The following is a 12,984-nucleotide window of genomic DNA, read 5'->3' on the forward strand; positions in this document are numbered from 1 at the left end:
TGAGCTGTGTGTGTGTGTGTATATATATATATATATATATATATATACATACATGTACCTCATGGAACCTAGAAAGTATAACGTCAGCTTGTCCCACTTTCAAGGGTTTAAAAAAAAAAAAAAAAAATTCTCCTCCTTAAAAGATAGTGGTGGAAAAATGGCATGCAGGAGGTATTTGTTTTGTAAGACCATCTCTTACAATCATTTTCGAGGGGGAATATTTATGTACCAGATTGAGGTAACACATTGTAAATACAGTCTCTACTTTCAGTGTTTCGTGGATTGATAGTCAGAAAATGTTGACCAGAAAGTAGTGGTTACATGCTGTGTTGAGAGTATGGACAGCTGTTACTTTTGGTGGGTTTTTTGTGTGTTTTTTTTTATTTTAATTTTTTTTACATGAACCAGTACACCAGTGGTTACTTAATCCAAAGGAAATCCTCCAACAGTCATCCCATCACACCCTGAACACACCGCAGTCTGGCTTTGACATGTTTATTCAGTGTTTGTCCACAGCATACATGTATAGGATGATGGTAAGGAGCCAGTGGGTCGTGTACCCAGAGAAACAGAGGCTTGCTGCGGGACACAGAGCACACAGGTCTACTGTGCTGTCCTGACGCTGCTGTCACCCTGCACACTTCTCTCACATCGACATCTTCACACATCGGTTCTCTACCTTCAACTTCACCCTTTTCCTTCCCTGAAGACCCCATTCAACATGGTGCATGTCTGTGTGACACATAAATGAATGCATACATGTACAGTGTGCAAAATTTCTCTTAACGCTACCTTTCATGTGCTTTCTTAATCAAACAAACTGTACAACAGTTAACAGCCAAAATCCAGTTTTAAGTATCGAGTTGTAAAGGGGTCCCTCCTCCTAAACCCATACTGGTGAAGGAGGAAGTAGTGGTTCCCACACCAACACTGCTTGCTTCGTCAAGCACAGGTGTTCCTGTGCACCTGTTGGTGGGCACTGAGGACCTGGTGCCAGACAGGACTGGATGACCCCCTATCCACCCTTCCCCCCTCCATATTCAATTTACAGCCTGCTTACATCACAGCACAAGGTTTTTCTGCCTTGTTTCAATGGTTTTGATTTTAAACAAACATGAACTGGATCATATAATCTTTCATCAGCCAGATCTGAGCAACTGGAGTGATGGGGAGAAACTCTTGGTTTAAAGATGGCGCCTGTCAAAAATGAAGTGTATGAAAAAAAAGGTTAACCAGTTCAGTGGCTTTGTCACTCATTCCCCAGCAACAGTTCTAGTTATCCATAACTTCAACCTTGAATGACTGAGTACCAGCTCTGGAATACCAGACATGTGACTTTTGAGGTCAAACCGCCGCCACGACAGCTGACAAGGCATGTAACTGCTGTGTGAGATTCCCCATGGGGAATCCACACCCCATGGGGACATCCACACTCCATGGGGACATCCACACCCCATGGGGACATCCACACCCTAAGGGGAAATCCATAGGGCACACAGTGGGACTCCAACACCAGTCAAGTGGTATCCGTCTAATGTGCTAGTCTGGCACCAAGTGTCCTCTCCATGACCACAGCAGGCAGGTTCTCTCTCTCTTTTCTTCATGTATGTCATGTACTGGGACCAAGTATTCGTAAAAATAACCAGGCCAGCCCCATTCCCACTGTGTGTACAGTGAGGAGGTCAAGACCATCTGGCCACTACTGGAGAACATCAAGTCAGACTTTCTCTTAACATGGGCCATTCTCCATTGAAAACCACAACAAAATATTGGTGTCTGCAGATAACGGAATGACCAGAAAAAGGCAAAGGCAACTGGACGCTTACTATAGTGATCACCCAACACTTGCTCAGCAAAGGTGCTCTCTAGAACGGCACTTGTGTGTGGACGCTGTTGTAAGCACTATGGTGTGTGACTCCACTCACAAAATTCAAACAATTTGATACACATCTTTTTCAACACCAGTCTCTACATCTACAGCAGTATCTGATTCAGATTAACAAACAAGAACAAAAAAAACAAAACAACACTATTTCCTTTCTTTATCATTTGACTGTAAGTTAGAAGGCTTTAGGGACAATATGGCATCACCAGACTGGAATACCTCGGAGCTGAAAATGAGACAAAACGCTACGTGCGCATTAAACAAAGTTCCTGGGATATAATGCATCATTTTTTTTTCTTTGATGATTATTTATTTGAGCTGAATCACACAAAGAGCCAAGTTTCAGGCAAGAGCTTGGTTCAAAAGAAAGCATACTCAATTTCACTTCAATTCCAAAGCAGCCTGGGCTTTCAGCAATGGTGGAAGTCCTATTGAATCTCAGACTTTGTAGAAAGAAAGAAAAAAACCCAACCCCAACAACCCAAAAACAAACAGGAACTGATTATGAACCCTGAACAACTTCCATCATTGCACTTGTTTTGTCCCTCTAAGCTTCTTCACAAAAAAAAAGCAGCTGTCACAGCAAAACCTTTCTTAGAAAGCAAGAAAGCACAACAGTTAGAAAGGCCCTTCATGCAGACCCAATCCTTTTGGTTTAATTTTCCAAGGACTTTTCCAGTGTCAGTGACTGGCAGTTTTAGCAATAACCATCAACATACCGACAATAAAGCGAACACAGTCAAAATGCGTGGCAAAATGCTTAAAAGAGAAAAAGGAAGGGGAAAAACTTGACAAGTTAACATCTGAAAAACTAGACCTTATATAGAAGCAAAACTCACAAACACACACACAAATTAAGAACTTCACCCCCCCCCCCCTTCTGGGTGAACATGTGTCACCACTGCTGTGTTTGTTGTGATACACAAAGTTGGTAATAATACCCAGGACCCACAGACAGTGTTAACACATAACATTGATCCCCTGCTCCAATAATCTCTTTCCAAAAGAACATTTTTTTGTGTGTGTGTGTGGGTTTGTAAGAATATCGGTGACAATACTGTACATTGTACTTCAAGACAGGCACAATGACAACCATGGAATGTGTCAGAAGCTTAGATATTTTTCTATATAAAAACAACAAATTCCCATAACTGGGATGATAAAAAAAAAAAAAAAGAAGAAGCCAGAAATCCTTCTGTTTGCACCGTTGTGGGAATGACATGAAACAACATACATGAACAAAGCTCAGTGCAGAGAAACTACAATGCAAGTCTATTGACAGGCTCCAACTAATCAGTATGAAAAGCAGTGTCATGAAGTAAATAAGCTGGCACAGTCTGTTGCCAGGCTGCTGATACAATATATAAAATATATATAATTTATATATATATCTTTATGTATATACACAAGCTATTGGTCCAACTTCAATAACGTTTTTATACTGGTATACAAAGTCAAACATACCACAAAATGCATAATATGATCCAGAAGATAACAAGAGCAACCTGACTAAATACAAAAAGCGAACCATCACATGGATGCATCTTGGTCAACAAGTGGTATGAATCTGAGTTCCCTGTGCATTCAGTCCTTTCACATTCACCTGGTGAGCAGGTCACAGACTCGATGACACGCAACACACAACACTATACTGCGAGTCATACACTGCTAACACATAACCACTGAAATTAGTGACAAATAGAAACAGTTTTTCCTAACACACAGCACTGAAATACAGAAACAGTGTCCGAACAAACAACACTGACATATAGAAAGAGCAACACACAACAATGACAAATGGAAACATACATGTATCCTAACACAAAAGACACAAATAGAAATAAGTGCACTAAACACACAACACTATGACAAACGAAAGCATACTGTCCACCCTAACACAAAACACTGTGACAAATGGAAACTCCTAACATACAACACTGTGACAAATGGAAACTGTCCAAACACACAACATTGTGACAAATGGAAGCTGTCCTAACATACAACATTGTGACAAATGGAAGCTGTCCTAACATACAACATTGTGACAAATGGAAGCTGTCCAAATACACAACATTGTGACAAATGGAAGCTGTCCTAATACACAACATTGTGACAAATGGAAACTGTCCAAACACACAACATTGTGACAAATGGAAACTGTCCAAACACACAACAAATGGAAGCTGTCCAAACACACAACATTGTGACAAATGGAAGCTGTCCTAATACACAACATTGTGACAAATGGAAGCTGTCCTAACACACAACATTGTGACAAATGGAAACTGTCCAAACACACAACACTGTGACAAATGGAAGCTGTCCAAACACACAACATTGTGACAAATGGAAGCTGTCCTAACACACAACATTGTGACAAATGGAAACTGTCCAAACACACAACATTGTGACAAATGGAAGCTGTCCTAATACACAACACTGTGCAAAATGAAAACACACTACCGTCCGAACACACAACACTGACAAACGGGAACACACAACTATCCAAATGCACAACCCTGACAAATGGACACATACAGTGTCCTAACACACACTACAGTGACATACAGAAACAAGTGTCCTTACAAACATTGTGACAAATAGAAACAGTGTCCTAACACACAACACTGATTAATGGAAACACACAAGTGTCAAAACTTTATTTAAAAAAAAGAATAAACAGGTGGTGACACTACACTGTGAATGAAGTAGAAGTAAACAGTACAGATAAACAATGACACACACACACACACACACAGACAAGCTCTCTGAAGAAAAAATCTTGTGACAAACGAAACAACAGATAAAACAAACGAGCAACACACAGACGTAACAGATAATCACGTCATGTTTCCTGCAATGTCAAACGCACACAGGCTGCTGACATAAATCTCCAGAGATGAGGGAAGGCATACTGAGAAGTTCCCCTGATAAAATACTCGAGGGAAAGGAAACGAATGGATCATGGATGGTAAGGGCATCATAGACTGGATGCACACTGACATTAAAACTAAACCGCAATTTTCTCATCAACTATCAACATGATTTGATTCAATTAATTAGTAAACCACTGAATTTTTGTTTTACTATTATGTTTTACATTATCAGATCTTAAGTTTTGTCAGATCTTGATTTTGGACAAACACAGCATATACACACCTGTCTCATCTGTTAAAAAAAAACAACAACTGAAAGTCCAATTCTCTAACCTCCTCCTTCAGATGACTGATCCCAAGATGCTGTCAGCAACAGAAATGGATCTACTTTTAAAACAGGTAGCTAAATCATTTGTATATGCTGCCTTCCCTCCTTTTTAACGCGGACTTGCCATGGCATTGTTTTGTCAATACTGCCTTTGTAATGAATCATCACAACTCCCTTTGTTTTTAACAATGTAAATAGAAACAAACCGCAAAGCTTTATCACATGATTGTGCAGTGTCTACACTTGTTGTACTGTACAGCATGGGAAACAGGACACAACAACACAGTTCCCATTCTCTGCACTTCCTGTCTTCCTTCACCACTGATCAACAGTACATGGAATGGATAGAAATGTTTACAAACATTTTTCACCAAGTACAAAATCACTTCCATAATCCAAATGAGAAATATACTCCTGAAAAAAAAAAATCAGATCTCAAATAACTGAAAAATGTTTGACTATGTTACCAGATCTGTTCTTGGCCAAGTTACAAGATCTGTTCTTGCACCCTGAAGATGACGTTATTTAGTAACAACTGTAGTCAACAATCAAATGATCACGAAAAAAAAACCCAAAACTGTGAGTCTGACAGGAGGAAGTGTGTGTGTGTGTGTGGAGGGGAAGACCATGAAAGAAAAAAGGAACCAATTAAATGAAAGCAGACATGCTCCTCTTGCCAAGCAAAGAAACAAAACAAGACAAAACAAAACGTTTGCAATAAGATAAAACCAAGGCACACACACACACACAGATACCTCCACAAAATACAACACCCACTGAACAAACTGAAGAAAAACAACATTTCAGTGTGTACATGAAAACTGATTCTGGTTAACCACGCAGCAAGTAAATGTACATAATGTGAGAAGCAAGCGGTTCCATTACTGGCGGGAAGACTGGACATAAAGTGACCCATCCAAAGCCCCACTCGTCTTGTTCAACGATGGAAATTCCAGACACAACAGTGTCAACTTTGACGAAGAGGAAAAGGCTGACAACAGTCTGACATACAAAATCAAGGTTGGAGGTGTGGGCATGTGTGCCAGAGTTACAGTGCATCTGAGCACAGGTGCAGCGCATGTGTACAGGTGTGTGTGTGTGACTGTGGATAGGTCTTTGCATGCATCCTCTGGAACAGAACCCTTTTACAGTATCAGGATGATATATCTGAGATGTAATCTTAAACACTGGGAAAAACCACCATTCTGGTTATTAAAGGTCTGAAAAGAAATGTTAACAAATAAACAAAAACACAAGAAAGCGGAACCTTTCCCACCACTGATTTTTGTGGTTCTGAGTGGGCATTTCTTTTCCCACCCTCCTCCAGAGTGAATCCTATTCATTTCAAACTTCGTCCTGAAGAAGAAATCTTACAGATCTCCGCACTTTTTTCTTCTTCAGTTTTCAGTTTCAGTTTCAGTTGCTCAAGGAGGCGTCACTGCGCTCGGACAAACCATATACGCTACACCACATCTGCCAAGCAGATGCCTGACCAGCAGCGTAACCCAACGCGCTTAGTCAGGCCTTGAGAAAAAAACAAACAAAAAAAAACAAAAAAAAAAAAAACTGAAAAACTGAATTCCACAATCATTTGACCACCTTGAGATTCCAGCCCATATACTAACAGAGACATTCTTTGCGTGTCTCTGAGCACCTTCCTTTTATGCAATTTTTGACTTGTATGTGAACGAAGAACTCCAGCAACAACCCAGATTCTGGTGTGGGTGTGTCTTGATGCACATGCATGATGTGTGTGTGTGTGTGTGTGTGTGTGTGTGTGTGTGTGTGTCTCCCTGTGGTGAACTTCACCACTGGCATTTTTATCAGCAACCCTCAAGAGCTGCAGGTGCCAAACCTTGCAGTGGAACAGATGTGGTCTGAACCTTTGATGCCACCATGTCTAGTAAAGCTGCAACATTAGGGGTTATGTTAGAAATCCCACACTGACATCCAAGCATTACTGTCATCATTACCATCATGGTTACTTGTTAATATTTCTGTTCTCACACACACCAGATATTGTTGGCACATGGGTAAAGACACAGAACAGCAGTGTGGCTTGTCAGGTGTGGACGACAGGTGTCACGGGAATGGATCCTATCCAATTTATTCAGGGAAACCAATGTCTTGACATTCCTTATTTGCCTATTTGATTACAGTCTGAAAACACTTAATACAGAAATAGATAAACAACTTTTTTTTTTCTTGGTCAGTTTTGTGGTGGACTTCAATATGAACTCAACACTCATGCCTCCTTTTTTTTTTTTCGTTCTTGAAAATCTGTTCACCCAGAATTTGTTTTTAAAAACTTTAGATTGTATGTTTTATACCTTGAGTAGTTTTACAAGTTGAAGAACTGTCCAAACTTCAAAACGCATGCAACAAAATGAGGAACAGAAAACACAGGCATGAAGTGGGGGAAACGGAGAAAAATTAAAAAAAAATCAAAAAAAATCAGAGTTTAATATCATCAAGTCGAAGTCAAAACTACTAAATGGTGGAAACTATACTACAAGTGAAACTAAACATATAAAAACAAACAAACAAACAAACAAAAAAGCCGAGTAGTGACAAGAAAAGGCAACTAGCCAATACATGAGAGACAGACTACCCCGAAAAGATGCATCCAGCGGGCGACATGCACGGGTCCTCCATGATGGCATAGCGGGTACATACATACAAACATACATACAATACAGACATACATGACAGTCTGCATACAGTCACTGGCCCCCACCCGCCCCGACCCCCCTGTCCCCCACCCTCTCCTGAAGCCAGCAACCCCCCACACACACCCTCCCTTCCCCCCACTGGCTGCCCTCTTTCTCCCCCGATCATGCAGCGTCCTGTCCTCTCTCCCTCTTCACATCTTCTCGAACATCTTGTACTTGGTTTCGAAGCTGGTCTTGTTCTGGCGGGGGTCCTGCTTCTTCCGTGACTTGAGTCGCTCCTTCATCTCGGCGGCCGACATGTGGAGGAGGTCGTCGCCCCCGGGCGCGGCTGTCGCTGTGGACCCGATGACCGCCGGCTCTGGTTCGGACATCTTGGTGGTCACCACTGTGGCCTCCGCCTGGCTCTCCTGAGGGCAACACAAGAGTTTGCAACCCTGAGTTTGTTTTTTTTTGTATGCTTTCTTTTTTTTTTTTTTTTTGAGGGGTGGGGGGGTGCCTTTTTTTTTTTTTTTTTTTTGTACATTTAGGTTTGGGACATTTTGTTTTATGTATTTCAAGGATGATGGTGGTGATAATGATCATTGATGCTGCAACAAGATGTATTTCAAGGATGGTGGTGAAGATAATGCTCCTCCTATAAAATGTGTTTAAAGGGTGATGGTGGTGATAATGATGCTGCAATAAGACGTTATTTCAAGGATGGTGGTGGTGATAATGATGCTACAAGATGTATTTCATCCATGTTGCTATATGATGCATTTTAATGATCATGGGGTTGATAACTACGTTGCTGTGCAACAAAATGCTGAGTTCTAGTTCAGCTTACCTGGCCTTTTGTCACTGACCACAACTGGATGCATGCACTGTGTGTGTTGTGTTGTGTTGTGTTGTGTGTGTGTGTGTGTGTGTGTGTGTGTGTGTGTGTGTGTGTGTGTGTGTGTGTGTGAGTGTGTTTGTGTGTGTGTGAGTGTGTTTGTGTGTGTGTGTGTGCTCTGACACACTGTCAAGTGTTGAACGCAGGTGGTATACTCACCACAGTGGTGGATCCTCCATTAATTCCGTTGGCGGCTGTGCCTGCAAAAGTCCAGACAGACACACAACTGTTTAGTTCCTGGGTTCTCAGGTCACACCAAAGAAAACCTCAACCCCTGACCCAAAGTTAAGGTCAGGGTCAGGGTCAGGGTCAGGGTGATTAATTATGTTCTCAGCATTTGCACCAGCTTTGCAATCCCTTTTACACTAAGAGTACGAACGCACACACACACAAAGACACATGTATGCACGCAAACCCACGATCACGTGACCCCACACATATGAACAGCCCCAGACACATATACACACACACATATACACAGACACACATGCACACACACACACAAAGCTCCAGAAACACACACAGAGAAAAGAAAAGTCACTGTTACAAGACAGAACTCAGTCAAAAGAAACAACAACAACAACAACAAAAAAACAACCTTCACACAACAAATCATCCCTCTCCATCCATTCCATTTTCCATGGACACCTCACTAGTTACTTCAACAACAGAGACTTGTGGATGGGAAAGGATCATGTAACAAATTCAACAATTCATCAAGGCCGCTTACCAAACTCTTGATGACAACCTGGCGCACATACAACAACCTAACCCCCCCATGTCACATCTACATGTCAGGCCTGGGTAAAGCGTAAAGTTAACAAGCAGAGAGTCAAGAACGCATCGTGATGGAAGCCAACACTAGGTAAAGCACACACCCGTATTTTACAAGCAGAAAGTCACGGACCAATCACAGCAGAAGCCAACACTGGCAGATAATTTGTTCTTAAATCCCGTCTTCCCTCCCTCTTTCATCATAAAATCTCCCACACCAATCACCAACACGCCAGGTATCAATTTTTATAATCAATGTTATTAGAGTCTGTTGGCATTACATGACCAAAGCTGAAACACAGCTAGTCATTAAATTCAATTTATAAAAACAAACAACAACAACATTTTTTTTCTAAACCACACAAAGGGCAAGTTAACTTTTCACAGAATCACCTGCAAAAGAAAGTTCCAAGATTTACTAATGGCTCAAAGTTATACCATTATTGGTAGAATGAAATTCACATCAGTGCGCACAAATGCAAAAAAAGTGGCACATTACAAGCCAGCAGTGACACAGATGACGGGATCACAGCAACTCATTACAGTTCATCAGCAGAATATTTTCATGTTCAGCAAGAAACAGATATGGTAAATATATATCAAAGCACAAGTCATAGAAACACCCATAATTGTTGGGTAAAAAAAAAAAAAAGAGTGGCATATAGCGATTACAATAATAATGTAACACTAACAGCTGCACAAATTCAAGATGATATCAAATAGCCTATATATATACACTGTAAGGTCTTTATAACATGTTGCATGATCGCAAAGACAGATGACAAAGTAGGAGGATGATATACGGAAATGATAAAAAATGTGCCTGCAATTCCTTCACCTGACACTGAAAATTTCCGAACTCACACACACAACTTTGTTGTTGAACATAACAGTAGCTAACATGTCCAAGTTTGAAATTTGTGTCAAACAAAAAACAAAAACAAACAAACAAACAAAAAAACCCCAAAAAGTATTAGTATTTCAATGAGACAACTTGTGAAGGAGATTATCTGTAATAGGTGTTTTGAATTCAAAACACAGACATGTAGTCTCAACAAGGGAAAATGGGCACACAATTTCAATGATCCACTATCATCACAAGGGGGGAAAAAAAGTACACATAAAAAAATTAAGTAAAGCAGTACGAACACTATAATTTGATTTGAACAAAGCTTTAATCCTCTGTATTCTCACCCCCCCCCCCCCCCACCCCCGACCAAGCACCATTCCCTTCTTCCCTCCAATGCCCCCCATCCACCCACACCCCCCCACCCCATACACACTTCCCAACTCCTCCTCCCTCCAGGAAGACAAATGAGATTCACGCCAACCAGAGCCCACTTTCCAATTCTTCATCCCTGCCTCCCCTCCCCACCTTTCCCCAACAGGGCTTTCTCTGTTCAGTGCTGGACCTTCAAAGTGACCGTGGCATGCAGCTACATCAAACAGGAGCACCAGCAATATTACCTTCCCCAGCGGGGACTTAAGGTGATGCACAACTGATGGAGAGGGTATTTGCTTTAATGGCCTCGAGTCTAGGAAAGAGGGGATTTGTTTTGAACGGCCACCAATCTTCCTCACCCTGTTCCTAGTTCCTCACAGTCCTGGCAACCAGCTTACTGACAAGTGATGTTACCTCCAGTTGTATTGTTAAGACTGTGGACTCGAAGTTATTCTTTTTTCCAATTATTCATCCCTGCCTCCCCTCCCCACCTTTCCCCAACAGGGCTTTCTCTGTTCAGTGCTGGACCTTCTCAATTCCAGGGACCTGGGTTTGAATCCTGGTCACGGCGCCTGGTTGGGTCAAGGGTGGAGGTATCCCCAGTCTCCCAGGTCAGCAGATGTAAGGAGGACTTCTGTTGAATGTCCAGCCACACATACTAATGATTGTGGACACCACTGAGGTGAAGACCTGCCGGCGTCTGAACCTCCTTTAGTTGAGTGTATACGCATGCTGGAGATCAAATACACATGTTTAAAGATCCCTTTGATCCCTGACAGCGTTTGGTTCGTTATGGAAACAGTATACACCTAGCATGCACCCCCCCACTCCCCTGAAAACAAAATCATTCATGGCTGCCTACACTGCGGGGCAAAAAAAATGATCCTACATGTAAAAGCCCACTCCTTCATGTATACAAAAGAACTGGGGAGCTGCACCCCACAAAGGCAGCAAAAGCTACTGCCTGGCTGGGACAGCTTGGGGAGGTCAGAGGACACTGAAAAGCCTGCATGGCAGAAGTGGAGAGAGAGAGAGAGAGAGAGAGAGAGAGAGAGAGAGAGAGAGAGAGAGAGAGAGAGAAGTGGAAGGGAAGAAAGACGGAAGAAAGAGAGAGAGAGAGAGAAGTGGAAGGGAAGACGGACGGAAGAAAGAGAGAGAAGTGGAAGGGAAGAAAGACGGAAGAAAGAGAGAGAAGTGGAGGGGAAGAAAGACGGAAGAAAGAGAGAGAGAGAGAGAAGTGGAAGGGAAGAAAGACGGAAGAAAGAGAGAGAGAGAGAGAAGTGGAAGGGAAGACGGACGGAAGAAAGAGAGAGAGAGAGAGAAGTGGAAGGGAAGAAAGAGAGAGAGAGAGAGAAGTGGAAGGGAAGAAAGACGGAAGAAAGAGAGAGAGAGAGAGAGCGAGTGGTGATGAGAGTGAGCAATGGAGAGAGAGAAGCTGAGAAAGAGAGTGGAGTAGAGAGGGAGTGAGAGAGAGACAGACAGAGAGAACGAGAGAGTAGGGAAGAGAGAAAAAACCCAACCGACTTGTGAAGCGAGAGCAGTGGAGAGAGAGAAAGAAAGAGAGAGAGACAGAGAGACAGACAGAGTCGGAGAGACAGAGACAACAGAGACAAGACACAGAGAGATTTAGAGAGGTGGATTGGAAGCAGGAACAGCATGTCTGGAGATAACACATGAATTATGTGGCATCTTCCCACCCCCACCCCCACCCCCTGCCCCCCCTCTGCTCAGAAAGTCCAAGGCTCTCACCAGTGGCCTAGTAGCCACAGCACTGACCTCTGTAACTGTCACTGTTATCACCTGTCCTCTCTTCCTGCCCATGCTGCTGCAGGTGCTTTATAGCATTGAGAAAAATAAGATGGGGGAGGGGAGGGGGTGGAGACAGGGGGAAGGGAGAGAGAGGGGAGGGGGAGAAAGAGAGAGAGAGAGGGGAGGGGGAGAGAGAGAGAGAGGGGAGGGGGAGAAAGAGAGAGAGAGAAACAGAGAGAGGGGGATGGAGAGAGAGAGCGAGGGGAGAGAAAGAGAGAGAGAGAAACAGAGAGAGGGGGACGGAGAGAGAGGGGAGGGGAGAGAAAGAGAAAAAGAGAAAAACACAGAGAGGGGAGGGGGAGATAGAGACAGAGAGGGAGGGAGAGAGATGGAGGGGAGAAAGAGAAAGAGAAACAGAGAGAGAGGGGGAAGGAGAGACAGGGGAAGGGGAGGGAGATAGAGACAGAGAGAGAAAGGGGGAGGGAGAGAGAGAGCGAGAGAGAAACGGACAGAGAAAGAGGGGGAGGGAGAGACAGCGAGGAGAAAGGGAGATAGACAGAGGGGGGGAGGGAGAGAGGGGAGAATGGGAGACAGAAACAGAGTG

The 12,984-nt window shown here is 42.8% G+C and overlaps 1 protein-coding gene across 5 annotated transcripts in view; it reads right to left on the minus strand.

Moving 5' to 3' along the window:
- Positions 1 to 479: 479 nt before the first annotated feature.
- LOC143286930 (Na(+)/H(+) exchange regulatory cofactor NHE-RF2-like) overlaps positions 480 to 12,984 on the minus strand; it is a 91,180-nt gene continuing 78,675 nt past the window's right edge. For all 5 annotated transcript variants that reach the window (XM_076594886.1, XM_076594888.1, XM_076594887.1 and 2 more), the window contains 2 exons: positions 8,795 to 8,835; positions 480 to 8,168 (listed from right to left, as the gene is read on the minus strand). In XM_076594886.1, the coding sequence (XP_076451001.1) occupies positions 7,953 to 8,168; positions 8,795 to 8,835 (257 nt within the window). In that variant the 3' untranslated portion in view covers positions 480 to 7,952. The remainder of the gene's footprint in view (positions 8,169 to 8,794; positions 8,836 to 12,984) is intronic.

The sequence above is a fragment of the Babylonia areolata genome, chromosome 10 (genome assembly GCF_041734735.1).
Source record: "Babylonia areolata isolate BAREFJ2019XMU chromosome 10, ASM4173473v1, whole genome shotgun sequence".
In the NCBI taxonomy this organism is placed as follows: domain Eukaryota; kingdom Metazoa; phylum Mollusca; class Gastropoda; order Neogastropoda; family Buccinidae; genus Babylonia; species Babylonia areolata.